The sequence below is a fragment of the Monocercomonoides exilis genome (genome assembly GCF_001643675.1).
Source record: "Monocercomonoides exilis strain PA203 chromosome Unknown scaffold12-1864167, whole genome shotgun sequence".
In the NCBI taxonomy this organism is placed as follows: Eukaryota; Preaxostyla; order Oxymonadida; family Polymastigidae; genus Monocercomonoides; species Monocercomonoides exilis.
In genome coordinates this window covers 1319098-1339995 of record NW_027150557.1, presented here as the reverse complement: position 1 = coordinate 1339995, position 20898 = coordinate 1319098, and the positions used below count along the sequence as shown (strand labels likewise).

General features: G+C 36.3%; 8 protein-coding genes across 8 annotated transcripts; 4 read left to right on the top strand and 4 right to left on the bottom strand.

Annotated features, from left to right (window-relative positions):
• Positions 1 to 2541: 2541 nt before the first annotated feature.
• MONOS_6699 (histone H3) lies at positions 2542 to 3111 on the bottom strand. The gene has a single exon (XM_067876948.1). It carries the CDS (start codon positions 3063 to 3065, stop codon positions 2655 to 2657), a length of 411 nt encoding a protein of 136 aa, XP_067731312.1. The 5' UTR covers positions 3066 to 3111; the 3' UTR covers positions 2542 to 2654.
• A 245-nt stretch (positions 3112 to 3356) lies between these two features.
• On the top strand, positions 3357 to 3800 carry MONOS_6700 (Transcription initiation factor TFIIA small subunit; the record flags this gene model as incomplete). The annotated part of the gene is made up of 3 exons (XM_067876951.1): positions 3357 to 3485; positions 3545 to 3595; positions 3651 to 3800. The coding sequence occupies 3 exons, from the start codon at positions 3357 to 3359 to the stop codon at positions 3798 to 3800; spliced, it is 330 nt and encodes a 109-aa protein (XP_067731311.1).
• A 73-nt stretch (positions 3801 to 3873) lies between these two features.
• On the bottom strand, positions 3874 to 4964 carry MONOS_6701 (adenylate kinase). The gene is made up of 3 exons (XM_067876952.1): positions 4915 to 4964; positions 4835 to 4856; positions 3874 to 4772 (listed from the first exon to the last, which is right to left on the bottom strand). Exons 1-3 carry the CDS (start codon positions 4951 to 4953, stop codon positions 3964 to 3966), a joined length of 870 nt encoding a protein of 289 aa, XP_067731310.1. The 5' UTR covers positions 4954 to 4964; the 3' UTR covers positions 3874 to 3963.
• Positions 4965 to 7498: 2534 nt separating this feature from the next.
• On the top strand, positions 7499 to 12783 carry MONOS_6702 (putative Membrane-associated apoptosis protein). Its single transcript, XM_067876953.1, has 4 exons — positions 7499 to 7695; positions 7782 to 7931; positions 7989 to 8143; positions 8206 to 12783. The coding sequence occupies exons 1-4, from the start codon at positions 7504 to 7506 to the stop codon at positions 12131 to 12133; spliced, it is 4425 nt and encodes a 1474-aa protein (XP_067731309.1). The 5' UTR covers positions 7499 to 7503; the 3' UTR covers positions 12134 to 12783.
• Positions 12784 to 12790: 7 nt separating this feature from the next.
• Positions 12791 to 15317, bottom strand: MONOS_6703 (putative transcription factor IIIA; the record flags this gene model as incomplete). The annotated part of the gene is made up of 9 exons (XM_067876954.1): positions 12791 to 13468; positions 13562 to 14379; positions 14456 to 14585; positions 14640 to 14789; positions 14837 to 14908; positions 14949 to 15029; positions 15095 to 15103; positions 15146 to 15159; positions 15314 to 15317. The coding sequence occupies 9 exons, from the start codon at positions 15315 to 15317 to the stop codon at positions 12815 to 12817; spliced, it is 1932 nt and encodes a 643-aa protein (XP_067731308.1). The 3' UTR covers positions 12791 to 12814.
• Positions 15318 to 15382: 65 nt separating this feature from the next.
• MONOS_6704 (putative dolichyl-diphosphooligosaccharide-protein glycosyltransferase subunit 1 precursor) lies at positions 15383 to 17238 on the top strand. Its single transcript, XM_067876955.1, has 3 exons — positions 15383 to 15630; positions 15701 to 16172; positions 16285 to 17238. The coding sequence occupies exons 1-3, from the start codon at positions 15563 to 15565 to the stop codon at positions 17071 to 17073; spliced, it is 1329 nt and encodes a 442-aa protein (XP_067731307.1). The 5' UTR covers positions 15383 to 15562; the 3' UTR covers positions 17074 to 17238.
• Positions 17222 to 17874, bottom strand: MONOS_6705 (putative DNA-directed RNA polymerase). The gene is made up of 4 exons (XM_067876956.1): positions 17775 to 17874; positions 17589 to 17710; positions 17475 to 17538; positions 17222 to 17425 (listed from the first exon to the last, which is right to left on the bottom strand). Exons 1-4 carry the CDS (start codon positions 17823 to 17825, stop codon positions 17321 to 17323), a joined length of 342 nt encoding a protein of 113 aa, XP_067731306.1. The 5' UTR covers positions 17826 to 17874; the 3' UTR covers positions 17222 to 17320.
• Positions 17875 to 17897: 23 nt separating this feature from the next.
• On the top strand, positions 17898 to 20173 carry MONOS_6706 (Protein disulfide-isomerase, active site cysteins missing). Its single transcript, XM_067876957.1, has 9 exons — positions 17898 to 18028; positions 18136 to 18139; positions 18232 to 18248; positions 18303 to 18460; positions 18532 to 19102; positions 19223 to 19393; positions 19481 to 19562; positions 19686 to 19763; positions 19830 to 20173. The coding sequence occupies exons 1-9, from the start codon at positions 17919 to 17921 to the stop codon at positions 20046 to 20048; spliced, it is 1410 nt and encodes a 469-aa protein (XP_067731305.1). The 5' UTR covers positions 17898 to 17918; the 3' UTR covers positions 20049 to 20173.
• The last annotated feature ends 725 nt before the right edge of the window (positions 20174 to 20898 follow it).

Here is a 20898-nt window from a genome sequence, read left to right as displayed (position 1 = left end):
AAGCCGCACCGAAATTGAGCAGAAACAGAAAATTGATGAAATGAATGGACTTATGGATGATATGGACGAAAGAGAATTCAAATCTATTTGTACAAAAGAACTGTTCGATGCAATCGATAAAATGATTGAAGAAGAGAAAATATCGATGGAAAATGTTATTTTGCTGTTGAAGCACATGGGATATTGCACGATAGTCAAACGCATACTAAACAAAGGTTATGTCAATTCTTTGCTGAACAAAAGAATATTCAAGATGATTTGTAACAAAGAAAAGAAAAAAGAAAAAAGAAGCATAAATCAAATGGTTGCTCTTTGCGAAATTTGTAGTTTTTTTTATCCCAGATATTTTGACAAATCGTTATTGGTTTATGTACCTTATCTGCTGAAAGTTGCTTTGAAGAAAGAAGAAAGCGAGGAAGCACAAAAAGATGTAGAGATGGTGTTGCTTGCTTTGAGCAATATTGCACAGCATGAGGCTTGATTCATTTTCTTAATGCGCATTTTTTTTATGTTTTTTGATGATTATATGAACTTAAAATTTATAGACTCTTGGAGAAAAACTCTGTTTGTATGATATTAAAGGAATCATCGAATATCATCAAAAGCACCGCAATCTTACTCCATTGGCATATCAATCAGCTTGAGAGTTATTGATTACCAGATTTGATGACGAAGGAAGATTAAAACGAACGATTGTTAGCAAGCTGCATTTTGTTGACGAAGTTACAAGAGAAATGGAACTTGCGTCAAAGAATGTGAATTCTAAGGAAAATGAAGAAAAAAAGAAGGAAAGCGCAGTAACAAAAGAAGAAACAATTTTAATTAGATGGCTCGAAACGCTTGATTCTTTCTTTTACTCGTCCAAACCGAGTAATGAAGATTCTTCTGTGCTGGTTTGTTTCATTGCTCAGTTATTTCGAAAAGCAAAGGATTGTCACGGAGAGATAACTGACCAATTCATAAGATCATTTCGCAGTGCAATGGAAAATAAAGCAGTTAAAATTGGTTGTTTGTTGAAAAGTGGAGCAGTTGATGTTGTATTGGAGGATATAGTTCGATTGGATATGATAAATTCAACAGTTAAAAGATGTTTGTTCTTTTTTGAAGATCTTTATGCAAGATTGAAGAAGACGGAAAATGAAAGTGAGGATGTAAAGCGAAAAGAGATCAAGAGAATGCTATTTGACAAGTTTGAGGATGAAGGATATGAAGACTTTTTGGTCGGATTGCGTTATTGCAAAGTTAAAGAAGAAGCTGGAGAATATTTTGCAGTTAATTATTTGCCTAAATATTTTGTTTATTGTTGAACAACTTTTTTTTTTTTGATTCACTTCATTTTTTGTACTTCCACTTTGTTTGCCTTAAAACATAGCATGCATCAGATTGAGCAACAAGGATATTTTGCATTTATTTTTTGCTAATGAAGAAATTATTTGTATTGTCGAGCTCATTTTTTGACTTATTCATCATCCGCAGATTCATGCTCGTTTGTCTCAATAATTTTTAGCAATTAGACATGGTAGTCAAAATGTGAAGATTCCACCAACATTCAAAATTCAAAAGCTTAAATAATTTTACCGGAAAAAGAAAGAAGATTCTTTTTCTCATTGCATATCGTTTTCTCTTCAATAATCGGTAAATATATCTTCAAAAATTGTCTTTATCCGTTCAAAAAACTGAAATACATGTGAACCTTTCAACTGAAAACTCAAAAGAGATTTCGGTTTTGTGCATAAAACATGTTTAAATGAATAACAAGAAATAATTTCATTCGTTATGAATGAAGAATAACGAAAAACACTATTTTTCAAAAATTAAAACATTATTCTTTATATTTTCCTTTCAATATTCTTCATTCACTGCTTGTATATTGCATTTTCTTTCTCTCTTTCCGATTTCATTGTGTACAAAAAAAAAACCACTTTGCTTCCTATCTTCTTCCATAATGGTTCATTTGAGGCAAAATCATAAAATCCTCCATCATATGCTCCCTCATTGTTCTTCACAATCTGTTTCGTATAAAATTATGTTTCATCCAATCTTCACTTCTCGCCCCGAAGTGGAAAGCGAGAGAATTTAGAAGTCGCCCAAATTTTTATCTTTGAGAAATTCGGAGAAACACTCGTCCACCTTTTTGTCGTTCTTCCACGTTAAATGAAAATAACTAATTTTTTCCCCTTAAGATATCGTCAAATTTTACAAAGACTTTTGGTAAAAATATTAAAAATTGATCAAAATACATTATTGAATATTCTTTAGAGATAATTCTTTATTCAAATTTTGGAGATTCCCTGCGATTTCATCAAACAAATAATCGCATAAATTGTTCAATTGATATCTCATGGTTTCAGTTACCGACTCAACAATATGTTGTGAAATGCTTTGGTAAAAATTGTAATTCAACATTTTGATTTCATTTTTGCTAAATTTTTTGATTCGTTTCAATTAATCTTCAATTATTATTATTGAATTGACTTTAATTTTTTTTATATTTATTAATTTATTTCTTATTCTCTGTTAACTTTTTGATATTACAAAATATTATAAAGTTCTTGAAATTTCTTAGTTATTTTATCATTTGTGTTCAATAACACAAATAAATAAAATGAAATGGAAAAACAGAAAATTTTTTTATTAAAAATCATTGATACAATTTACGCGCGTTCAGCTCTGATTCTTCTTGCTAATTGCATATCTTTTGGCATGATTGTAACACGCTTTGCATGAATAGCGCACAAGTTGGTATCTTCAAACAATCCAACGAGGTATGCTTCGCATGCTTCCTGAAGAGCTGCAACTGCTGAGCTTTGGAATCTCAAATCAGTTTTGTATTCTTGTGCAATTTCACGAACAAGACGTTGGAATGGAAGCTTTCTAATCAAAAGTTCAGTGCTCTTCTGATACTTTCTGATTTCACGAAGAGCCACAGTACCTGGACGGAAACGATGGGGCTTCTTCACGCCACCAGCTGCAGCTGCTGTTTTTCTTGCTGCTTTTGAAGCGAGTTGTTTGCGTGGAGCTTTAACACCAATTTGTTTACGAGAAACTTGCTTTGTTCTAACCATTTTAAATTATAATTAGTTTGATAAAGATATATCAAATAAATTGAATGTTGATTAAATCATTTGGATTATATATATAACGGTGAGTATGAAAAGATCACTTTGTGCACAAAAAATTTTGATCAACATATTAACTTACTTATAAAGGTTTGGGATCTGCATAATTTTTCAAATCTTGTTGGACAAGAAAATGAGGATGAATGAAAAAAAATAGTCATGAACATATAATATCTCACTTTGGAATATTGTTTTTTGAACTGAATTAAAAAATAAAAAATGATCCACCCACATTAAATGAGTACAGATTATTTATATCGTCAATCAACAATTGGACGCTCGCTTATTGAATCTTTGAGCGAGATGATTGAACAAGGATTTTACAGTCCTGAAGAAGCTGATATGATATTGGCAAAATACGATGAGGTTAAAAATTTTATTTATAAATTTATGCTTTACATTGATTATTTTTTGTTTTAATACAGTCCATTGCACGCAGGATAGGCACCGGAATGGATGTTAAATGTGCAGTTCGGGTTTGTTGCATGTTTATTTCTTATTGTTGATTTTATTTTGTTTTTCATGGTAAAGGGGCATTTACATTCGTATCAAACATGCGATGGCATCACCACTCTTGATGTGGACAACGGGGTCACTTTTAAATGTGGAAGTGAAACTGTTAATGTTGGAACAGTTAAGTTTGTTTGCTGTCAAGCAGAAATACCGAAGCAGAATCATTAATCAATTCATGTATTTCTTCAAAATTTTTCACTTCATGCATTTCATTTGTTGTATGTCAAAGTTACAAAAAAAATTTTTTTTTATCTTGAATTAACTAGAATGTTTTCTTTTGTGGATAATATACAAGAACCTTCTTAAAAAATCCAAAGTTTGAAAAATATAATTATTGCCACAGTTTTGATACTGAGCCCATGACACTTTCTTTCACTGCAGCAGGTGATGGATCAGGAAGATTTCCTGGAACTGTAACAACAGGAATTCCCTTTTCTTTGAGGAAAGCAAGACATGGAGCAACTTTTGTTGCAAATTCGTTCAAACGACGACGAAGAAGATCTTCTGTTGCATCGTCTGCACGTTGCTTCACAACTGCTCCACATTTCGTGCAGAACTGACCATCGCGCGGGGGTTTGAACATCAAATGGAAGACGGACTGGCAACCTGGGCAGATACGACGTCCTGTAGTACGCTTCACAATTGTTTCGTCGTCCAAATCAACTTCAAGAATAAAGTCCACTTTCAGACTGTGCTTTGACAACAATTCCAACAAGAATTCTGCTTGACCAATTGTTCTTGGGAATCCGTCCAAGATCAATCCACGGCGTGCAGATCCGCAAGATTCAAGTGGAGCTGCAAAATATGACTCGAAGGCATTTGCAAAAATACCATGAGTCAGTGTGTCTGGAACAAAAAGTCCACTTTCAACAAAATATTTTGCTTTGCATCCCAGAAGAACTGTTTGCATGTTTGTTTCTGGTTTTGCGAGGACATCAGGAGTCTTTGATTTTTGTTTTAATAGTTCAACAATAACAGCATCATCCTTGAAATCTTTCTTCTCTTCATCCCACGTTTCATTCAAACTTCCTTCGAATCCAATGCTGTTGAATGTTCCGATGCACTCTCTGAAAAGATTTCCGGTTGAAATCTGTTTAAAGCCGAATTCCTCCGCTAAGCAGTCAATACGTGGCTGCTTGCCTATGATGGAAAAAAAAGCAAAATGAATAATTTACGGAAGCTTTTGAAAATTGCAAGCAAACCACTCCCAGATTTCCCCATAACCTATATTTATAACAAATTTAATAAAATACATTTAAAGCGAACAAAATAAAAAACAGACCAAGATAATTTTCACTTGATCCTTTCCGCTTGCTGCCATGTTTAAGTACTTTTGGGTTGAAGATCATTTTTCAAATTAATTCTATCAACTTCATTTCAGTTTCATAAAATACTTCAACTTTTGCAATGCATTCTCTGTTTTCAGTTTACAGGTTACAAATTCAATATAAGTGAGATAATTTGAAATTTTTAGCTATTTTTCAAAGATTTAAACTTTGAAAGCTTTGTAAAAATTAAAAATAACCAAAGCACTAACATTCATCAACAACAAATTAAATTTTAAAACGAATTTTTCTTGTAAATTGTGCTTTTATAGCAATTTTTTGAGATAATGAATTATAGAATCGAGAAATATGTCACGAGCAAGTTTGCCACAATCACAACAATATTATTTGTTATTGCCCTCACTGATTGTTTCACTTCGTCAATTGCTGCTTCAATCTCTATGATTGTCTCGGCTATTAACTTCCTCTTCACTTTTTGTATTTCCTCCGAACAATTAATACGCTTCATCCTGAAGATGTGTTCCTGTCTACGATTCAGCTGTTGTATCGCAACAGACTCGAAGAAGTACATGACAAAGCATCCCGTACAGTGAATCGTATATTGGAAGCATGTCTAAGAAAAACTATGTCATATCTTTACAGTCAAACTACTTCCTCAGAACGTTCAACCTCATTTCAAATAGCGTTGTGTGGTTCTTGTTCTTTCGAGAATACACTTGTGGATGGAATGGTGTCTGCCTCACTCATCTTCATATGCTCAAGCACAGACCGTAGTTAAGCATTCTTTGCAAGCAGACTTCCAAAGAACGTTACAATCTTCTGGATCTTCTTTGTGTCCGTCCATGCTATCTATCCTTGCTGATCTGTCTCTGTGTTCCAAAGCTTCATAACAAATCATTCGTCAAAGACTTCTTCGTTCATTGCAACTTGCAGGTGAAGTGTTTGTGCAATATAATGGAAAAGCTGGTTGTTCGACCTTTCTTGTGCGCAGCATTCAATGAGCTCAGCAACACTTTTATCTCCATTCCTTCGTCCACACCAAACGTGATTATGTTCCTTGTGCATTCGTTTGCATTGATAGATAACGTGAGATGAAGATGAAGTTGTTTGTGGAATTTCCATTTCTTTTGTTCTGCTTCTTCAACATTTTTGACTTCTGTGACCATCTTGAAATCACCAAGTCCGGTAGTTTTTATGTATTAAGATTTTTTGATCTCCTTCGCTTCCTCCTTCTCTCTCTCTCTTCTTCTTCTTCATTTGCTTCGGTTTCATCATCTTTTTAGTTGCATTAATTGTATTTGTCTATCTCATTTACGGATTCTGTTTCATCATTACCAAGAATCTGTTGCTTTATTTGCTCGTGTTTTGCATGTTCAGAAGAAATTTCTGTTCAAGTGAAATGTATCTGTCTTTGTATAGTTGCATTTTCTGCGCGAATTAATATCTATTAATAAATCTCAATTATTGATTTCATCAAAAAAATTCTTTCAAAATGTTGAAAGAAGTCGAATTCTGAATGCATATTCAGTCTACAGTATGTAAAAGATTGTAATCATCAAAAACTAGAACCCGGCATTCACAATATTTAATTCTTTGTATCCCTTCTTTGAACAATAATTCTCTGATATTATCAAATTTTTAATTCGCAGAAGTTATCTCAAGTTTGGTGAGAAGAATCCAAGTTCTTTCATAAAATCCGTTCCTATTTTGATGAAGGTATCAATTAGATTTGAGATAATGAGTGGAATTCTTCAAATTCAAGAAATGGAGAAGCATCAAGTTGGTTCACAAGATGGGTCATAAACTTGGTCATTGTACAGTATGCAGATTTATCGTATCACTCCAATGCTTCTTTGAATCTCCCAACAAGACGAATAAGAAATAATTACCCACAGCGGGAATTCTTGTGCGAATTCTGTTTAGACAACTGCAAAAACTATTGTAAATGTTGTTTTGATTCCTTGTATTTATTTATTTTTTTGCTAAATATCCTTTATTACCTAAAAATTTACACAAATTCAAAAAAAATAAAATTCAACTTTGAAAAATAAAATTGAATCTCTTCCTCGAAAAAGCAAAAATCAAACAATTATCTTGTTATCTTCCTAAAATTTGAAATGAAAGCATTCAATTAATAAAATGTTTTGGAAAAAGATTTGAAAAAATAATTCTCACCTTATTTGTATTTCTGTTTATTCTTTATAAAGTCATCTCCTCTCGAACAACTGCACAATTTCAAAATCTGATTGAGTTTTGGTGAGCAAAAAATAACAAATACCTGCGTTTTTAACTTATCGTAGGCGATCGAAAATCCAAAAATATAAGTTTGAAAAATACATTCCGCAACAAGAATTTGTAAATTTCATGCTTCTATTAAATGAGAACTGGACAACAGCACCTTCTTTTCAAGCAAATAAATAATATTAAATTAAAAATTCACAAAAAAAATGACAAATAATAAAAATTTTTTAAATTAATTATTATATTGAAATGTTCAAAATAACTATTATGAAAATATCACGAAATATATTAATTGCTAAACAAATAATATTTTTATGACGAAGATCAAACATTAACCATAAGCAATGGATAAAGTCAATATAATTGATCGTCTGATTATTCTGAACGAGCATTCAAATGCTCTTCTGCTCAGACTATCTGACTTTAAAGCGTATTGTGATTGCCCGCAGTACCAGCCTCCGGTTATCCAACAATTACAACAAGCAAAATGTTGGCCTTTGACATCATTCAACGAAGTTGATCCTGATCAAAGTAAGGTTAGCTCATAAAGTTATTTAACGTGTTAATTGTTATATGTCTTATATTTTGTTCACTATTAAAAATCTTTGTTTATTTATTTAAGATGGATAATTGCGAAAAAGCAAACATCAAAAAAGAACAAGTTCTTAATGAATTGGAGCCATTTGCAAATCTTGCTTCAAATTTTGTCGAAATAAGAAATGCTTCTCTTGTGATTTTGACGGAAATTGGATCAAGTTACAATCAATTTAAAGTTTGGATAAAATAAATTTTTTGTTTTTGATGGACAAATATTTTTTGTAAATTGCAGAATTATGAGCTACGAAACCAATTTATCATTTCATTTAACCGTCACATCAAAATGCACATGCTTTTGTCATCATTTAAATCTTTTAAGTCAATTGTGGGCTCATATTTATTTATTCATCAATCTGTGAAGCACACAAACTACCCTGATCATCAAATGTATGTTGGATTAAAGTGATTGTATTTATCATTTATAATATGTTTGGTTATTTCGCTTTTAGGATCGTTGCTTTTCTCAAAGCATTCAACTTCAACGAACCAATAACATTTTTACATCAGGAACTGGAAGGACTGACACGGATAGTTGAAGCAACAATACCAACAACAAGCGATATTGTGCGTTGGTCTAAGGACCCTCAAACTCTTGGATGGCTTGGTCCACTTGGAGTGTATGAAGGTGATAAACTTATTTCATATCTACAACCTTCAGAAGATGAAGAAGAGGAAGAGGAGTCAGAAAAGAAAGAAGAAGAAAATGGAAATGATCTGGAGCCAATTTACGAGCAGCAGCAGATTTCCATGCAAATCACTGGAGAAGCCCACTTTTTCAACATATTTGCGTTTCTCATGTGTCCTGAGATTATCCGTCAGACGCAGCAGCTCGAAGAGATCGAAGGAATTCTGTCAGATTGTCTGTCTGTGCCACTCTACGGAGACGAGGTGTTCTACCCACACGCTGCTTATGAGGCGCTGTTCAACAACTTTAAGAGCAAGACACTGAAGATCGACAAGTCAATGCCGTCAAAGGCGCTTGAAGCAGCGTGGCAGACAGGGCCGTACAAGGCGTCTGTGAGGAGGACGCTGCTGTTGACGACGGGGCAGCGTCTGCTGCAGTTCTTCCTGGAAGACCCGCAGCTGCACGCGCCTGTCTGCTGCGAGAACGGGATGACTGTGGTGGCGCTGTGTGCAGCAGAGGTCAGCTCGTACTTTGCACATGTGAAGCACCCACTTCCTCAGACGAAGAAGAAGTTGGGTGTGAAGGACACCGACTTCGAAGACTGGATTGGGATTGCGCGTCTGTTTGACCTGATGGTGCGGATGAGGGATGCGCTGGCACTGATGGCAGCAGACGTGTCTGTGCTGTGCCGTAATGTCCTCATGCGAAAGTCGACAAAGGCGCTGAAGTTTGCACTTGATGACATTGGAAAGGGATTTGACTCGTCGGCAACGTCTGTGCTGCGGAAGGTGCTGGAGGTGCTGAAGACGGCGGGGCAGAGCGAGAAGTCGATTGTGCCGCTGGAGAAGGAGCATCTCGGGTGGACAGCGCTGCAGCTGTGCAGGCTGGAGTGCCTGCGGATGATGTGCGACATGACCACCAACACGTCGCGGCAGTCGTCGGCACACCAGACGCTGTGGCCGATCCTGCAGAAGATCGGGCGGATGATCACGCTGGCTGACCCGCAGCTGTTTGCAGAGACGGTCGACTCCCTCGGCGCAACCCACGTCCTCATCGGGAACATGACACGCCTGGTGCATGTGCTCAACGGCTACTTGGACTCCGGCGATGCCAAATGTGACGTCACCTCCACACTCATCCGCGCGCCGTATCTGCTGAAGCAGCTCTCCAACCCGCTGTTCCCAGCCACCTCGCGCTATTTGAAGGAAGAGGCGGCGTTTCTGTGGACGAAGACGTTTGTGTATCTCGTCGTGCGGAAGATTGAGGAGTGCTTGGCAGCCATCATCATCGTCACTGTGCGGAAGCAGAGAGAGGCGTCGTCCATCACAAAACTGGCTGATGCCATCATTGGCACACCAGAAGCAGGCGCCTCCAGCCTGTCCTATCAGAGCGCTGAAGTTGCAGGCAAAGAATCCCATTTCTCGATGCGAGACAATCTTTCGCGCGTTTCTGCTGCTCAGACAAAGCTCGTGTGCATGCTGACTGCGCTGTATTCGATGACTGGGAAGCCATCTTCTTCTGGTTCTTCCTCCTCCTCTGCTGCGGCTGCTGCTCCTTCCTCCTCGTCTACACCTTCTCAGCCCTCATCAGCTGCCCCTGTAGCCTCGACCTTCCCTCCTCTGTTCACATATGCCCTGACTGGACTGGAAGAGTCTGATGGGATCATCCATCTCAACTCTGACCACATCTGCCTCGGCGGAATCCTCTCTGTGATGCTCAGCCGCCTCCTCAGCAGCATGTTCGCCCACGTCTGCTCGCTGCCCATCAACCACTTTTCAGTCAGCGCCACCACACAGCTCATCGCAGACTTCGTGTCTGACCCGCCTGTGTTCCCGTTTGTGCCTGCTGGTGCTGAATACGACTTCCGCCTCGCTTTGGCAGTCGGCAACAGACTCCGCGTAGGTCTGTCTAACATCGCCCGCCCAGCAGCTGTGGTGTCGTCAGGAAAGGAAGGCACCGGAAGCTCTTTGGCCAGCTCGTCCTCATCAACATCGCTGATCTCGGCAGGCGTGGCAGCCACGGCACATCAGCGGGACAAGTCGATTCTGTCCTTCCTCGACTACGAGGCAGATCCTCCGTCTGTCTGGTGGAACCCACCAGCAGCTCTCTCTTTGGACACCCTCCGCCCAGCAATCACGGCAAATGCTGCACTCAAAGGAGACTGTCCAGCACCTGTTGTGATCAAAGAAAACGAATGGCCAGTTGCTCCGTCAGTTGCACTTGCTGTCATTAAGAGCATCGTGTCTGCTGCGAAAGTCGCTCTGCATCTGCCGTTCCCTTCGCTGCAGGTGGATGAGATAGCACAGAGAGTAATGCTGAACATGTGTGTGGTGCCTGCGATGACTGCGCCTGGAATGTGCCTCGACCGCACCATGCCTGTTGGTGCCTGGTTCTATCGGCTGTTTGGACGCGAAAAGACCGGGTGGATGTGTGATGGAACAGAAGCTGATCCGCTCAGCTCAACAGCAACTGCATCCTCAACACAAAACATCACACTTGAGAATGATGGGCCAACAACAGGATACATTGCGATGCTCTATGGACGATGGTATGCTGACATGTTCTGTTCGATACTGGCAAGCCACGAATCAGTACAGACTGTGTTTTCATGCCAGGAGAACGGATTCATCCGCCCTCCATCATCTACAGCTTCGTCGTCCAGCAGCGATGCATCAGCTGCCAGCACCATCACCTCATTTCACGATCAGATTATGCAGCGTGTGTCTGGATTTGAGCTGCGATGCCTGGCAGAGCTGGTGGGGCCACTGGGTGTGGAAGCAATTTGTGAGATGATTGAAGGATATGCTCTTCCGCGCCATCTGCTGCAGATCACGATTTTCCTGCGCAGTAACCAGCAGACGTTTGAGATGCTGAAGCGAATGAATGTGGATGCACTTGGTGACAACACTGAGCAGACAACAAAGCAGATCAGAGGGAAAGAAATGAGCGAATTCTTGCTCCCGCTGATTGGCATTGGAGCCTCGTGCCATCTGATTCAGGTGCTGAAGGAAGCTGTTCATACCATCTTCACAATGCGTCTGCCGTTGACTGCAGAAACACTGCGAACCATCGCCAATGCCATGCAGCTATACGACCCTCGATGCACTCTGAGCGAAGTGTGCCGCATTTACTCGCTCACTCGCCCCAGCAGCGATGGAGAGGCACCTGCCTTGTCTGCTCTTCCCTCAGCAGGAACAGCAGGAGCAGAGACGTGGGAGAGTGCGTTCTTTGCGTATGTGCACAATCCACAAGGAAAAGGGTTCCATCAGTCGTATGTTGGTTCGCTGTTTCCATATGCGTGTCTGTCGAGTCTATCAAGTGGGGCGGTGTGGCAGATGAGCATCTATCTGCCTCAGGTTGGAGGATTCGACAACAACATGCACTGCGCAGCACGGGGAATGGTGTATGCAGCACATGCCCTGAGCGAGGCGAAGCATGTGCCAGCGTCAGTGAGACAGGCAGGGCTGAAAGAAGGTACATTACATGAGAGCATTGTGAAGCTGCTGATCAATGAGCCTGGATCTGCCCAGGGGCTGCTGTGGGAGACGATGGATGTGTGCACACGGGTGGTGCTGCAGAGCGACTGGGACGACGATGTGAAGTGGCCAACACTCGAAAAGAGGCTGATCTTCCTGGAGAAGCTGTATGAGGACATGAAGTGGATGGGAACAGCAAACTTTGAGGGTTTGGTTCCGAGATTCTTATTGAAATCAGCAAAAGCAGCGAATTGGAGAGTAGAGAAAAGAGAGTAAAAAATAAAATAAAATAAATAAATAAATAAAAATAAAATAAAAGTTGTTTGTGCTTGTTCTTAGCAAATCAACAAAGAGTTCAGAATGTTATTTTATAGTTGACTTTTAACAATTGTGTATTTTATTTTATGAGGACTATTCATTCTTCTTTTCTCCTTTATTTTATTTGAAGGAGAAAGTTTGTAGTATTCAATTAATTTATGGTGAAGAAAAATGCTTAGGTTATTGTCACTATTCTTTAGTTTCAATCTTTACTCATCTCATGTCTTTGCCTCTATTTCAGCTTTCAGCTTCTCTATCTGTTTGTCTGTTATTCTAGCATCACTTTTATTTCAGTTTTTGTGTGGCTTTCAACGCCTCCTGTTTTCTCATATCTTTCAATGGTAGTTTTTTTGTGTGTCTCTATCTCTGTTTCCCTCTCTTTCTTCAGTGAAATGCCGTTTTATTTTTGCTATTTGGCAGTTGTTTATCATCCTGTTAGGTTCGTTTGCAAGTGTTGTTAGACAGCACTCATATTATTCTTTTGCTTTTGGTTGCTTTTTAACATGTGCTTTCAAATTTTCTTGGTTCATATCAACAAATAATCGTATCTCCCAGAGAAATTACTTTGATATTTAATCCTATTGTTTATGAAACTATATCCAAGAAAAAGCGTTATTTTCCTCTGTATTAAATGTTTATTCATTCACATGACTTAAATAAATCTAATAAAACAGAATCAAAAAACTTGTTACCATTATCTGGATGTAATACAGTTGAATTATCAGAAAAGTCGCTTCCCAGTTCCTTATTTATGTGAACAATAGAATCACTCTTCCATTTTTGACTCTGAAAGAACAACATCCCTTCTTCAATCATCACGCACACATCGAAGGTATCTGTGAATAAATGTTCTTTGTGCTTATCAGTTGATGTTTGCGACTGAGCATTTGAAGCTGAAACGCTTGACGATGGCAAATCATCATTATCTTCGTGAAAGTTTGAAAGAGCTGTGAACCAATTCTGATTGTGTTTTGTTTCTGTCTCGCCAACTTTTGCTTGAACTGTTTTGATGGTTGATTGCTTCCACTCAACTTGGTCTGACTTCTTTCCTTCTTCTTCTTCTATTTTCTTATCAAAACATAACTCTTTAATTTTCTCTTGCAGACACTGTGCAAGCTTTGAAGCTGCAGAAACAGACGCAGCTTTTGATGAGGACAAAGATTGATGCGCTGTTTGATGGTGTGCTACAAGATTGTGTTTGTGCGAGAAGCGATGGTAGCATTTAGGATAAAGGCAAACATATGAGTGAAGCTTCAAGTGTGTTGTGTGTATGTGTTTGATGAGGTTGGATTGCTTTATCAATAAGAATTAAAAAAAAAAATGAAATGAAAAAGAAGAAAGCAATAAAAGCATATGAAAGGCACTTCCAAAGGAAATAATGCAAACCGAAGAGAATTGTTTGTTGCAATCTGGCCAGTTGCATGCAAAGGCCTGTCTGATTGGTGTGTTTGATCTGGAGCGCTGTCTTGTTCGTGGAGTGCGAGGTGAATGTGACGTGGAGGAAGCGACGGGAGAGACAGAAGGAAGGGGATCAAGAGATGTCGAAGGATGAGGTGAAGAAGACAATGAAGGGCTCGATGTTGATATTTGCAAATGCTCTAATAATGGAATAGTCGGAGTTCTGCTTATGTTATGAACAACTGGGACGATAATGCTTGATGGAAGATCAATCGGATTCAGAGGCAGCTTATCAATTGCTTTTTGTGTCGAAGATCCATTTGCTGTTGATGAAGTGGATAGAGCATCGCACTGAATGCAAAAATCTGCATTGGAAAACAAAGGCGATTGTGATAATGAAGGAGTCATAAGCGGAGAAGGCAATCTTGAGATTATTTGGGATTCTTCTTCTTCAATTGCCTCGCTCTCTGTAAGATGCTCTTCTTGTGATTCAGAAATGTCTTCAGCTTTTTTTGGTCGTTTGCCTTCTTCAGAAAGCTGAACAATACCTTTTATCTTTGACTTTATTGGCATAATATCATCATCCAATTCTTCTTCATCTGAATCTTGTGAAAGTTCATTATTCGTGTTACTATCTTTTATTCCTCCAGTTAATGAGTCAGTGGCTTCATCATTCGAGTTCATACAACTAATAACTTGCTTTGACGACTTTTGTTTTTCATGAACGTCTTCTATGTGCTGTTTCATTTCACTGATTTTCCCAAAAATACATCCACAGTGCGGAATTGGACATAGATATCTTTTATCTTTGTAAAAATGCAAAACAGAGAGCATGTTCAAAAATAAAAATATTACAATTTGCAGTGCTTCTATCGAGCACACCATTTTGATGTTTCGTTTGAATGTGACGAAGAAGAGTAAATGGAGAACAAAATGGTTTTGCTTGGCATCCTTCAACGGTGCAAACGAATCCACCTGTATGTATGATTTTATGTCTTTCCAAATGTGAAGGCTTTTTTTTAAAAAAATGAGGTAAAAAGAAAAATATGTTACGTGTCTTGAATACCTTTTCAAATGTTTCAGAGCAAAATGAACATTTATATGGCTTTTCAATGATATGTTTTCTCATGTGTTTTTTCAATGCATCTTTATATTTAAATGATTTATTGCATCCCTCAAAAGTACATGAGAATGGTCTAACTTCTTGATGAGATGTCTAAAATACATTATATTTTTTTAGTAAAAATTATTAAATATTCACACCATATGACGCCTCAAATGCGATTCACGAGTAAAACACTTACCGCATCCCTCTACTTTGCAAACATATGGCCTCTTAACAAATTAAAAAAGCAAATAAATAAAAAAAGCAAACTTCACCTGTATGAATTCGTGCATGGTCGTCGAGCTTTTGCGAACGATTAAAAACTCTTCCACATGTTGGACATGCAAATGACTATAAAATTCAATTATTTTTACATGTTAATTTCCTTCATAATAGACATAAAAAAGCAAACAAACTTTCATAAACTTATATTATGGTGAATGGAAAAAATTGTACAATTGAAAAACCAAGAACAGTGTGACTAAAAAAAAATTAAAATAGAAAAGAAATAACAATAAGCAAGATTTCAATTTCATTTTTTTATTATTCCGTTTTAAAATTAATTCTCTTATTGTCTTTTCTATTTTAAATTTTTCATTTTATTTTCACTGCTGATTTGAGTTGAATCAAAAAACGCATGAATCGGATTTTGTTTTTTGAGAAAATTGGATATCAAAATTTTATTTTGTTTCTGGAGATCAATGATTGCTTCTTTGATAACTATTCTGTTTGCAGTGGAACAAACGTTTTCCATTGTGAATGAGAATGTTGTTCGTGATTTTGATGTGAAGGGCAATATATTTTTTGCTCGGTATACTGTCTCTTTCTTTGTCGAATCGTCGGACAAAAACAACAACGAATATTGCTTCCCATTTGAGTTTGAAATGAGAAAATTGTCTACTATTTCCTTTGCAATCAACTCAAAAGAAGCTGAATTTGAATATAGCAAAGAGTATGATTTATTTTTTCTCATATTCAAATTTTATGAGTTTTAATTGATAATCTGCTATTTTCACAATCAGAAACCATGAATGGATTATTTCGTTACCAAAATCAATCGAGCCAGGCGATAAGGCAACTCTTACAGCAAAAATTTTATTGTTCCAGATTGCTGATCCCTTGCCACGTGAAATAACACAAGATGAGATTCAATGCTCTCGATTGAATGGCAATCTTCATTTCCCTTCACAGTATCAGACAAACTCTGAAGACTTTTACATCCGTGTTCATACTGATAGATATATTGCAGCCACTCAAGCTTTGACTTTTGATCAAGAAGCTGAACTGTTTTCGGCTCATTTCAACAGTGCGCCAAGCGATAAAGAGGAACAGTTCTTTGTGCATTATACATGCCCAACATCCTATCTCACAGCTATTGGATACACAAGACAAATAATTGTGAACCAACTCGCACCTTCTCGTATTCAGGAACATTACGATGTGAAGAATACTGGAGCTAGCTTCAAAGGAGAATTGAATGCATTCAAAAACATGGTTTGAACTATATAATTTTATTCAGCACTTATTAATGTATTATTAATAAAATTCATAAATTTTTCTATTTTTCTTTCATTTGATGCATTTTCTTTGATTTTTTTTAAATAAGGTTCGGAAAAACGACCAAGCAGGAACCATTAACCATCTTATTTTGGATGTTCCACCGACAGCGCAAGAGTTCTCATATCGTGATGGTATTGGAAACATTTCGTCATCTTCTGTTTATACATCTCCAGTTGTTACTCGCTTGAACTTGCAGCCACGTTTTCCGATTTATGGTGGATGGCACACCACTTTCTATGTCGAGTATTATCTTCCATGGTCAACACTCAGCGACGAGAATGCTGTGCTTGGAGTGAAGAAAGGTGAACTGCCAGCTTCACAGAAGGAAAGCCGTGCACACAAGGGAGGATTCTTCTACTCTGACGATTCTGATGAAATGAAAGAAGGACAAATGCTTACAAAAAGAGAGCATTCGTTTGCAGTTCCGCTGGCACCATCATTGGAAAATGGAGCCAGCGAAGATGTTGTGTTGAAGATTGCACTGCCAGAAGGTGCGAAGTCTGTTGTTGTTAGAGCAGACGCGTGCAAGCTGGAGATGCGACCTGATGAAGTGACATACCACAATCTCGATTATCTCGGAAGACGTACACTCGTTCTTCATCGTCGCAATGTTTTGAATTCACCTGCTTTTGGCAACATTGTTGTTGAGTTCAACCTTCCATTTATCTATTCCATTCACAAGCCAATTATTTTTATCCTTATTGTTGTGTCAGTTGTGCTTGCTCTCACACTCATTCGTGGCTTCATAAATTGGTTCAAAAAAGGAAACATCCAACGTCCTCTTCCTGTTGACTCTAAAATAAAGGCAAGAGAAGATAAAAAGAAGAGTGAGTAAGATATTCCTTTGTATTGATAAAATGTTCATATTTCTGTATTTTCTTGGATCTGTTTCAAAAAAACATTTAATTCATAACTTTTCGCTCTTCTTTTCTCACATATCGCTTTTAGTCACTTCTTCGGGAACTTGCGTTTATGTATAAAAAAATTTTTTCTATTTTCACATTTTTTTATGTTAAATAGAAATGTTATTCAAAATAAAGAAACAAATTTTTGAAATGTGAAATGAAAACAAAAATTCCACTTCATCTAAATGATTCAACAATTAATTCATCTAATTCCCAGTCTTCATATGTATCATCAGGAAGAAAACGTCGAATGATCATTGGTACCTTTCTCTCTTGAAGTTCCTATGTTAAAAATGAAATACATGAAGAATTTCGATATATCAATTTAAACCTTATCAGCAATAATTAGTGGATCACTGATTCCAGTGGTGTCTACCATGGCTTTTGCATTCATGCTGAAAATAATCCAAATAAAATGGAAAAAATATTGAATATTTATGCGAACCTCAACTGAAGTGCTCGAGCACCGAGAACGCGAGCTCGTTCAAATTTTGTTAAATAAGGTGTTGTTGTACGCTCTTCTTTGGGGATTTTTCGTTTTGACTTTGTTGAGGCTGCTGACGATGTCTATATTATAATTATTGATTATAAAGGTATAAAAAGTCATAATTCAAAATATATCTCTCTAAACTTTTTCTACATCTTGTAAAGGTATAACGTCGATTGAATTTGGCGTTGACATTTCTTTATACGCAAAGTTAGAAGCTAAAACAATATTGCAGATATAAAGTATTTGGATGGTCGATCTTATAAAAAAAGCTTTTTGCTTTTTTTCATGTTTAGCAAATTTTTAGTTGTTTTAATTTTTGCGTTGCAATGCAATGCGCAATCAGTTCATTTATCCCAAGCAAATTTCACCGAATCAATAAAGGAAGGATGGTGGTTGTTTGTGTTAAAAATTGATTTGTTAATGATTTTGTCAACTTTTACCGATTTGTTATAAATGTTAATGTTTTAATGAATGTAAATAATTCATTTTTCCAACATAACAGCATAGTTTGTCATTCGTTTTCCTTTTTCATTCATCGGATATATGTTTAACTTTTGTGGATGTTTTTCTTTTACTTGATGATTTTATATTTTCAAAGAGATTTTACGCTGAATGGTATGTATTTTTAAATCTGCTTTTATCTTAATTATTTTCATTTGTTGTGCTCAGGTGTCAAAAATGCACAGCAATGAAACCTGATTTTGAAGCTGTTTCAAATGAGCTATCAGAACTTATTAATTTTGGTCATGTTAACTGTCACGTCAACAAGCAACTATGTGATGAACAAGATATTACCGGATATCCAATTCTCAAATTTTTTGAAAATGGTATGTTCAAAAATAAATTTTTTGTTGATAAATAACATTTTATTTATTTATTTATTTATTTTACCAAAAAGGCACTTCTAAATCGCGTTATCGCGAATCATTCAACCCATCTTTAATGAAAAAGTATTTGACAAAGATGATGAGCGTACCTGTAGAAATGAGAACTCCTGCTTTGATAAATCAGATTATTGCAACTTCTCAACAACGAGCAACGATCATTTTACTATCACCGACAATGGATCCTGGATTTGAAGCAGTAGCAAATTCTTTTTATAGCACGACAACATTTTTTGTCTACTGCAACACAAGCGAGAAAAACTTATACAAAGACGATTCATTCATCATAATGCTCGATCTTTTGGGGGTTCCTGAACATCTCAGGCCAAAGAGTTATGAAGATCAGTTGAAAATGCATTTGATCGTGTCTTCATCTCATTCTGCACGATACAATATTTTTTATTCTCAACCAAATGCTGGATCCACAATGAATACTGATTCAGCAAGTCTAACCAAGTGGCTTTCGATGATGCAGTTTGAATTTGTTCCCCTTTTCATCAAAGATGTGAATGAGGCAGTCAAAAAAGAAGGCAAGAGGATGGTTTTTGGCGTGATTAATGGAACAGAATCAGATGGTGTCAACAAGTTTGAATGAATAATAAATTATTGAATGACTGTTCTTATTTTAATGTTGCTTTTATTCGTCTCGTCTGCTTTTGTACTTTTTTTATAATGTCTTCTAATTCTGCTTTTCATAATCACAAGATTCCTCGAAGAGCTTCGACGTGCTGCTTTGAATCATTTATCATCAACACAATACTCTTCTTCATATTCTTTTTCTTATGTCGACATTCAGCAATTGCCATACTTCCTTTCTTATTTCTCTATAAAGCCAAAATCTTTCCCTTCTCTGTTTATTCATGATTTTGCACAAAGGTCTGTTGCAAATGCCTTTAAGATTTGATATGAATATTTTTTTTTGACAATTGTCTTGTTTCTTTGGTTCTTCTTTGTTTTCTTCAGTGAATCATGGGTTGACGAAGCACAAACCGAATGGAATGCTCGTAACATTCTTTCTTTCGTAAATAAAGTTTACAACGGAGAGGTTTCATCAAATATTATCACTTTATTCAAAAGAGACATTTTCTTATTTTTGTATTTTATTTGTCATAATTCTATGAAAATTATGATTTTTTTGTGATTATTTCAAATATTTTGCAATAAACAGATGAATTCAAAGGAAGTAGAAGAACAAGAAAACGATGAAGCATTCAACATCTCAGAGTGGATTGAAGATAACAAAAAAGTGTGATGATACTAGCTTTCACTTTGATTCTCTGTATCTGATAATGTTCTTATTTGAAATTTCAAGATTATTCTGATTGTGCTCCTTGTTTTTGCTTGCGTTGCATCTGTTATAATTTTAATCGTTCTTCTAAAGCCACAAAATAAACCAACTGATGTTGTAACAAAATCTAAAATCCAAAAAGAAAGCACTGGATCTGAAAACACCTCTCCAGCTTCTAAAGCAAAAGAAAAGCAAAAAGGGAAAAGCAAAAAAGATTCACTTCTTGCTGAGAAAGAAGAATAGATCAATTCAAAACATTCAACATCAATTTTCCTCTTTTTTAAGTTTTAAAATAGTAAATTTTTTAATTGATTTTGCGTCATTCTTTCGGTTTTTTTGCTTAATTCAAATTTTAATTCATTAAATTTCTTATTTCTCCAATGTTCATTTTCATAAAAGAAACAAAGAAGCAGCATTTTAAAACATCAATTTTTATATTGCATTTTTAAATCTTTTGATAACATTAAAAAAGAAACGTGCATTATCTGCAGCTCATGTTTTTTCAAAATGATTAAACAAAAATGAAAAGAAAATGTTTGAGAATTTTTTAATTTTTGTAAATCAATAACAATGTTTCGAATATTTCGGTTGCGTATCATTTCAATTCTAGTTTTCACTTTTTATAAAAAATCTGCTTTAAAAATAATTAAATAAAAAAAAATACAAAAAAGAATTAAAGTTTCAAAAATGATACAAAAGAAAAAATGAAAATTATTTTTTTTCACAAAAAAAATATAAATAGAATGTTCAGACGAGACAGGTTAATTCAAGTTTTTTTCCCCATGTCTTTGTCGGTAACCCTACAATTTTGAATCATCATTCATTCTTCACTCATAATCGCTCAACTTCCAAACATACTTTTTTTTTTCTTCACAACAACTGTGGTCACAAAACAATATCATAATAAAACTGAAAAAAGTATAAATGAAACTTAGGTGAAAAAACATTCAAAAAATAAATTTAAAATATATCAATAAATGTATCAGATTGTCAAGATAGGTTATGTTTCTTCGACATGCATAAAGTTCAGAAACACGGACGTAACTTGTTCATCATTGTTTCTTGTATCATTCAAACAATAATTCTTTTTTCT

What these genes read in the sequence shown, in the direction of transcription:
- MONOS_6699 (XM_067876948.1), bottom strand. Translation starts at nt 3,065, where the DNA reads ATGGTTAGAACAAAGCAAGTTTCTCGTAAACAAATTGGTGTTAAAGCT.
- MONOS_6701 (XM_067876952.1), bottom strand. Translation starts at nt 4,953, where the DNA reads ATGGCAGCAAGCGGAAAGGATCAAGTGAAAATTATCTTG. An exon ending in ATCAAGTGAAAATTATCTTG is followed by an intron (nt 4,857 to 4,914) that starts GTCTGTTTTTTA and finishes TTATAAATATAG; the next exon opens with GTTATGGGGAAATCTGGGAG. An exon ending in TATGGGGAAATCTGGGAGTG is followed by an intron (nt 4,773 to 4,834) that starts GTTTGCTTGCAA and finishes TTTCCATCATAG; the next exon opens with GCAAGCAGCCACGTATTGAC.
- MONOS_6702 (XM_067876953.1), top strand. Translation starts at nt 7,504, where the DNA reads ATGGATAAAGTCAATATAATTGATCGTCTGATTATTCTGAACGAGCAT. An exon ending in TTGATCCTGATCAAAGTAAG is followed by an intron (nt 7,696 to 7,781) that starts GTTAGCTCATAA and finishes TATTTATTTAAG; the next exon opens with ATGGATAATTGCGAAAAAGC. An exon ending in CAAGTTACAATCAATTTAAA is followed by an intron (nt 7,932 to 7,988) that starts GTTTGGATAAAA and finishes TGTAAATTGCAG; the next exon opens with AATTATGAGCTACGAAACCA.
- MONOS_6704 (XM_067876955.1), top strand. Translation starts at nt 15,563, where the DNA reads ATGAGAAAATTGTCTACTATTTCCTTTGCAATCAACTCAAAAGAAGCT. An exon ending in GAATTTGAATATAGCAAAGA is followed by an intron (nt 15,631 to 15,700) that starts GTATGATTTATT and finishes TTTCACAATCAG; the next exon opens with AAACCATGAATGGATTATTT. An exon ending in TGAATGCATTCAAAAACATG is followed by an intron (nt 16,173 to 16,284) that starts GTTTGAACTATA and finishes TTTTTAAATAAG; the next exon opens with GTTCGGAAAAACGACCAAGC.
- MONOS_6705 (XM_067876956.1), bottom strand. Translation starts at nt 17,825, where the DNA reads ATGTCAACGCCAAATTCAATCGACGTTATACCTTTACAAGATGTAGAA. An exon ending in CTTTACAAGATGTAGAAAAA is followed by an intron (nt 17,711 to 17,774) that starts GTTTAGAGAGAT and finishes ATTATAATATAG; the next exon opens with ACATCGTCAGCAGCCTCAAC. An exon ending in GCTCGAGCACTTCAGTTGAG is followed by an intron (nt 17,539 to 17,588) that starts GTTCGCATAAAT and finishes GATTATTTTCAG; the next exon opens with CATGAATGCAAAAGCCATGG.
- MONOS_6706 (XM_067876957.1), top strand. Translation starts at nt 17,919, where the DNA reads ATGTTTAGCAAATTTTTAGTTGTTTTAATTTTTGCGTTGCAATGCAAT. An exon ending in ATAAAGTTTACAACGGAGAG is followed by an intron (nt 19,563 to 19,685) that starts GTTTCATCAAAT and finishes TGCAATAAACAG; the next exon opens with ATGAATTCAAAGGAAGTAGA. An exon ending in GGATTGAAGATAACAAAAAA is followed by an intron (nt 19,764 to 19,829) that starts GTGTGATGATAC and finishes TGAAATTTCAAG; the next exon opens with ATTATTCTGATTGTGCTCCT.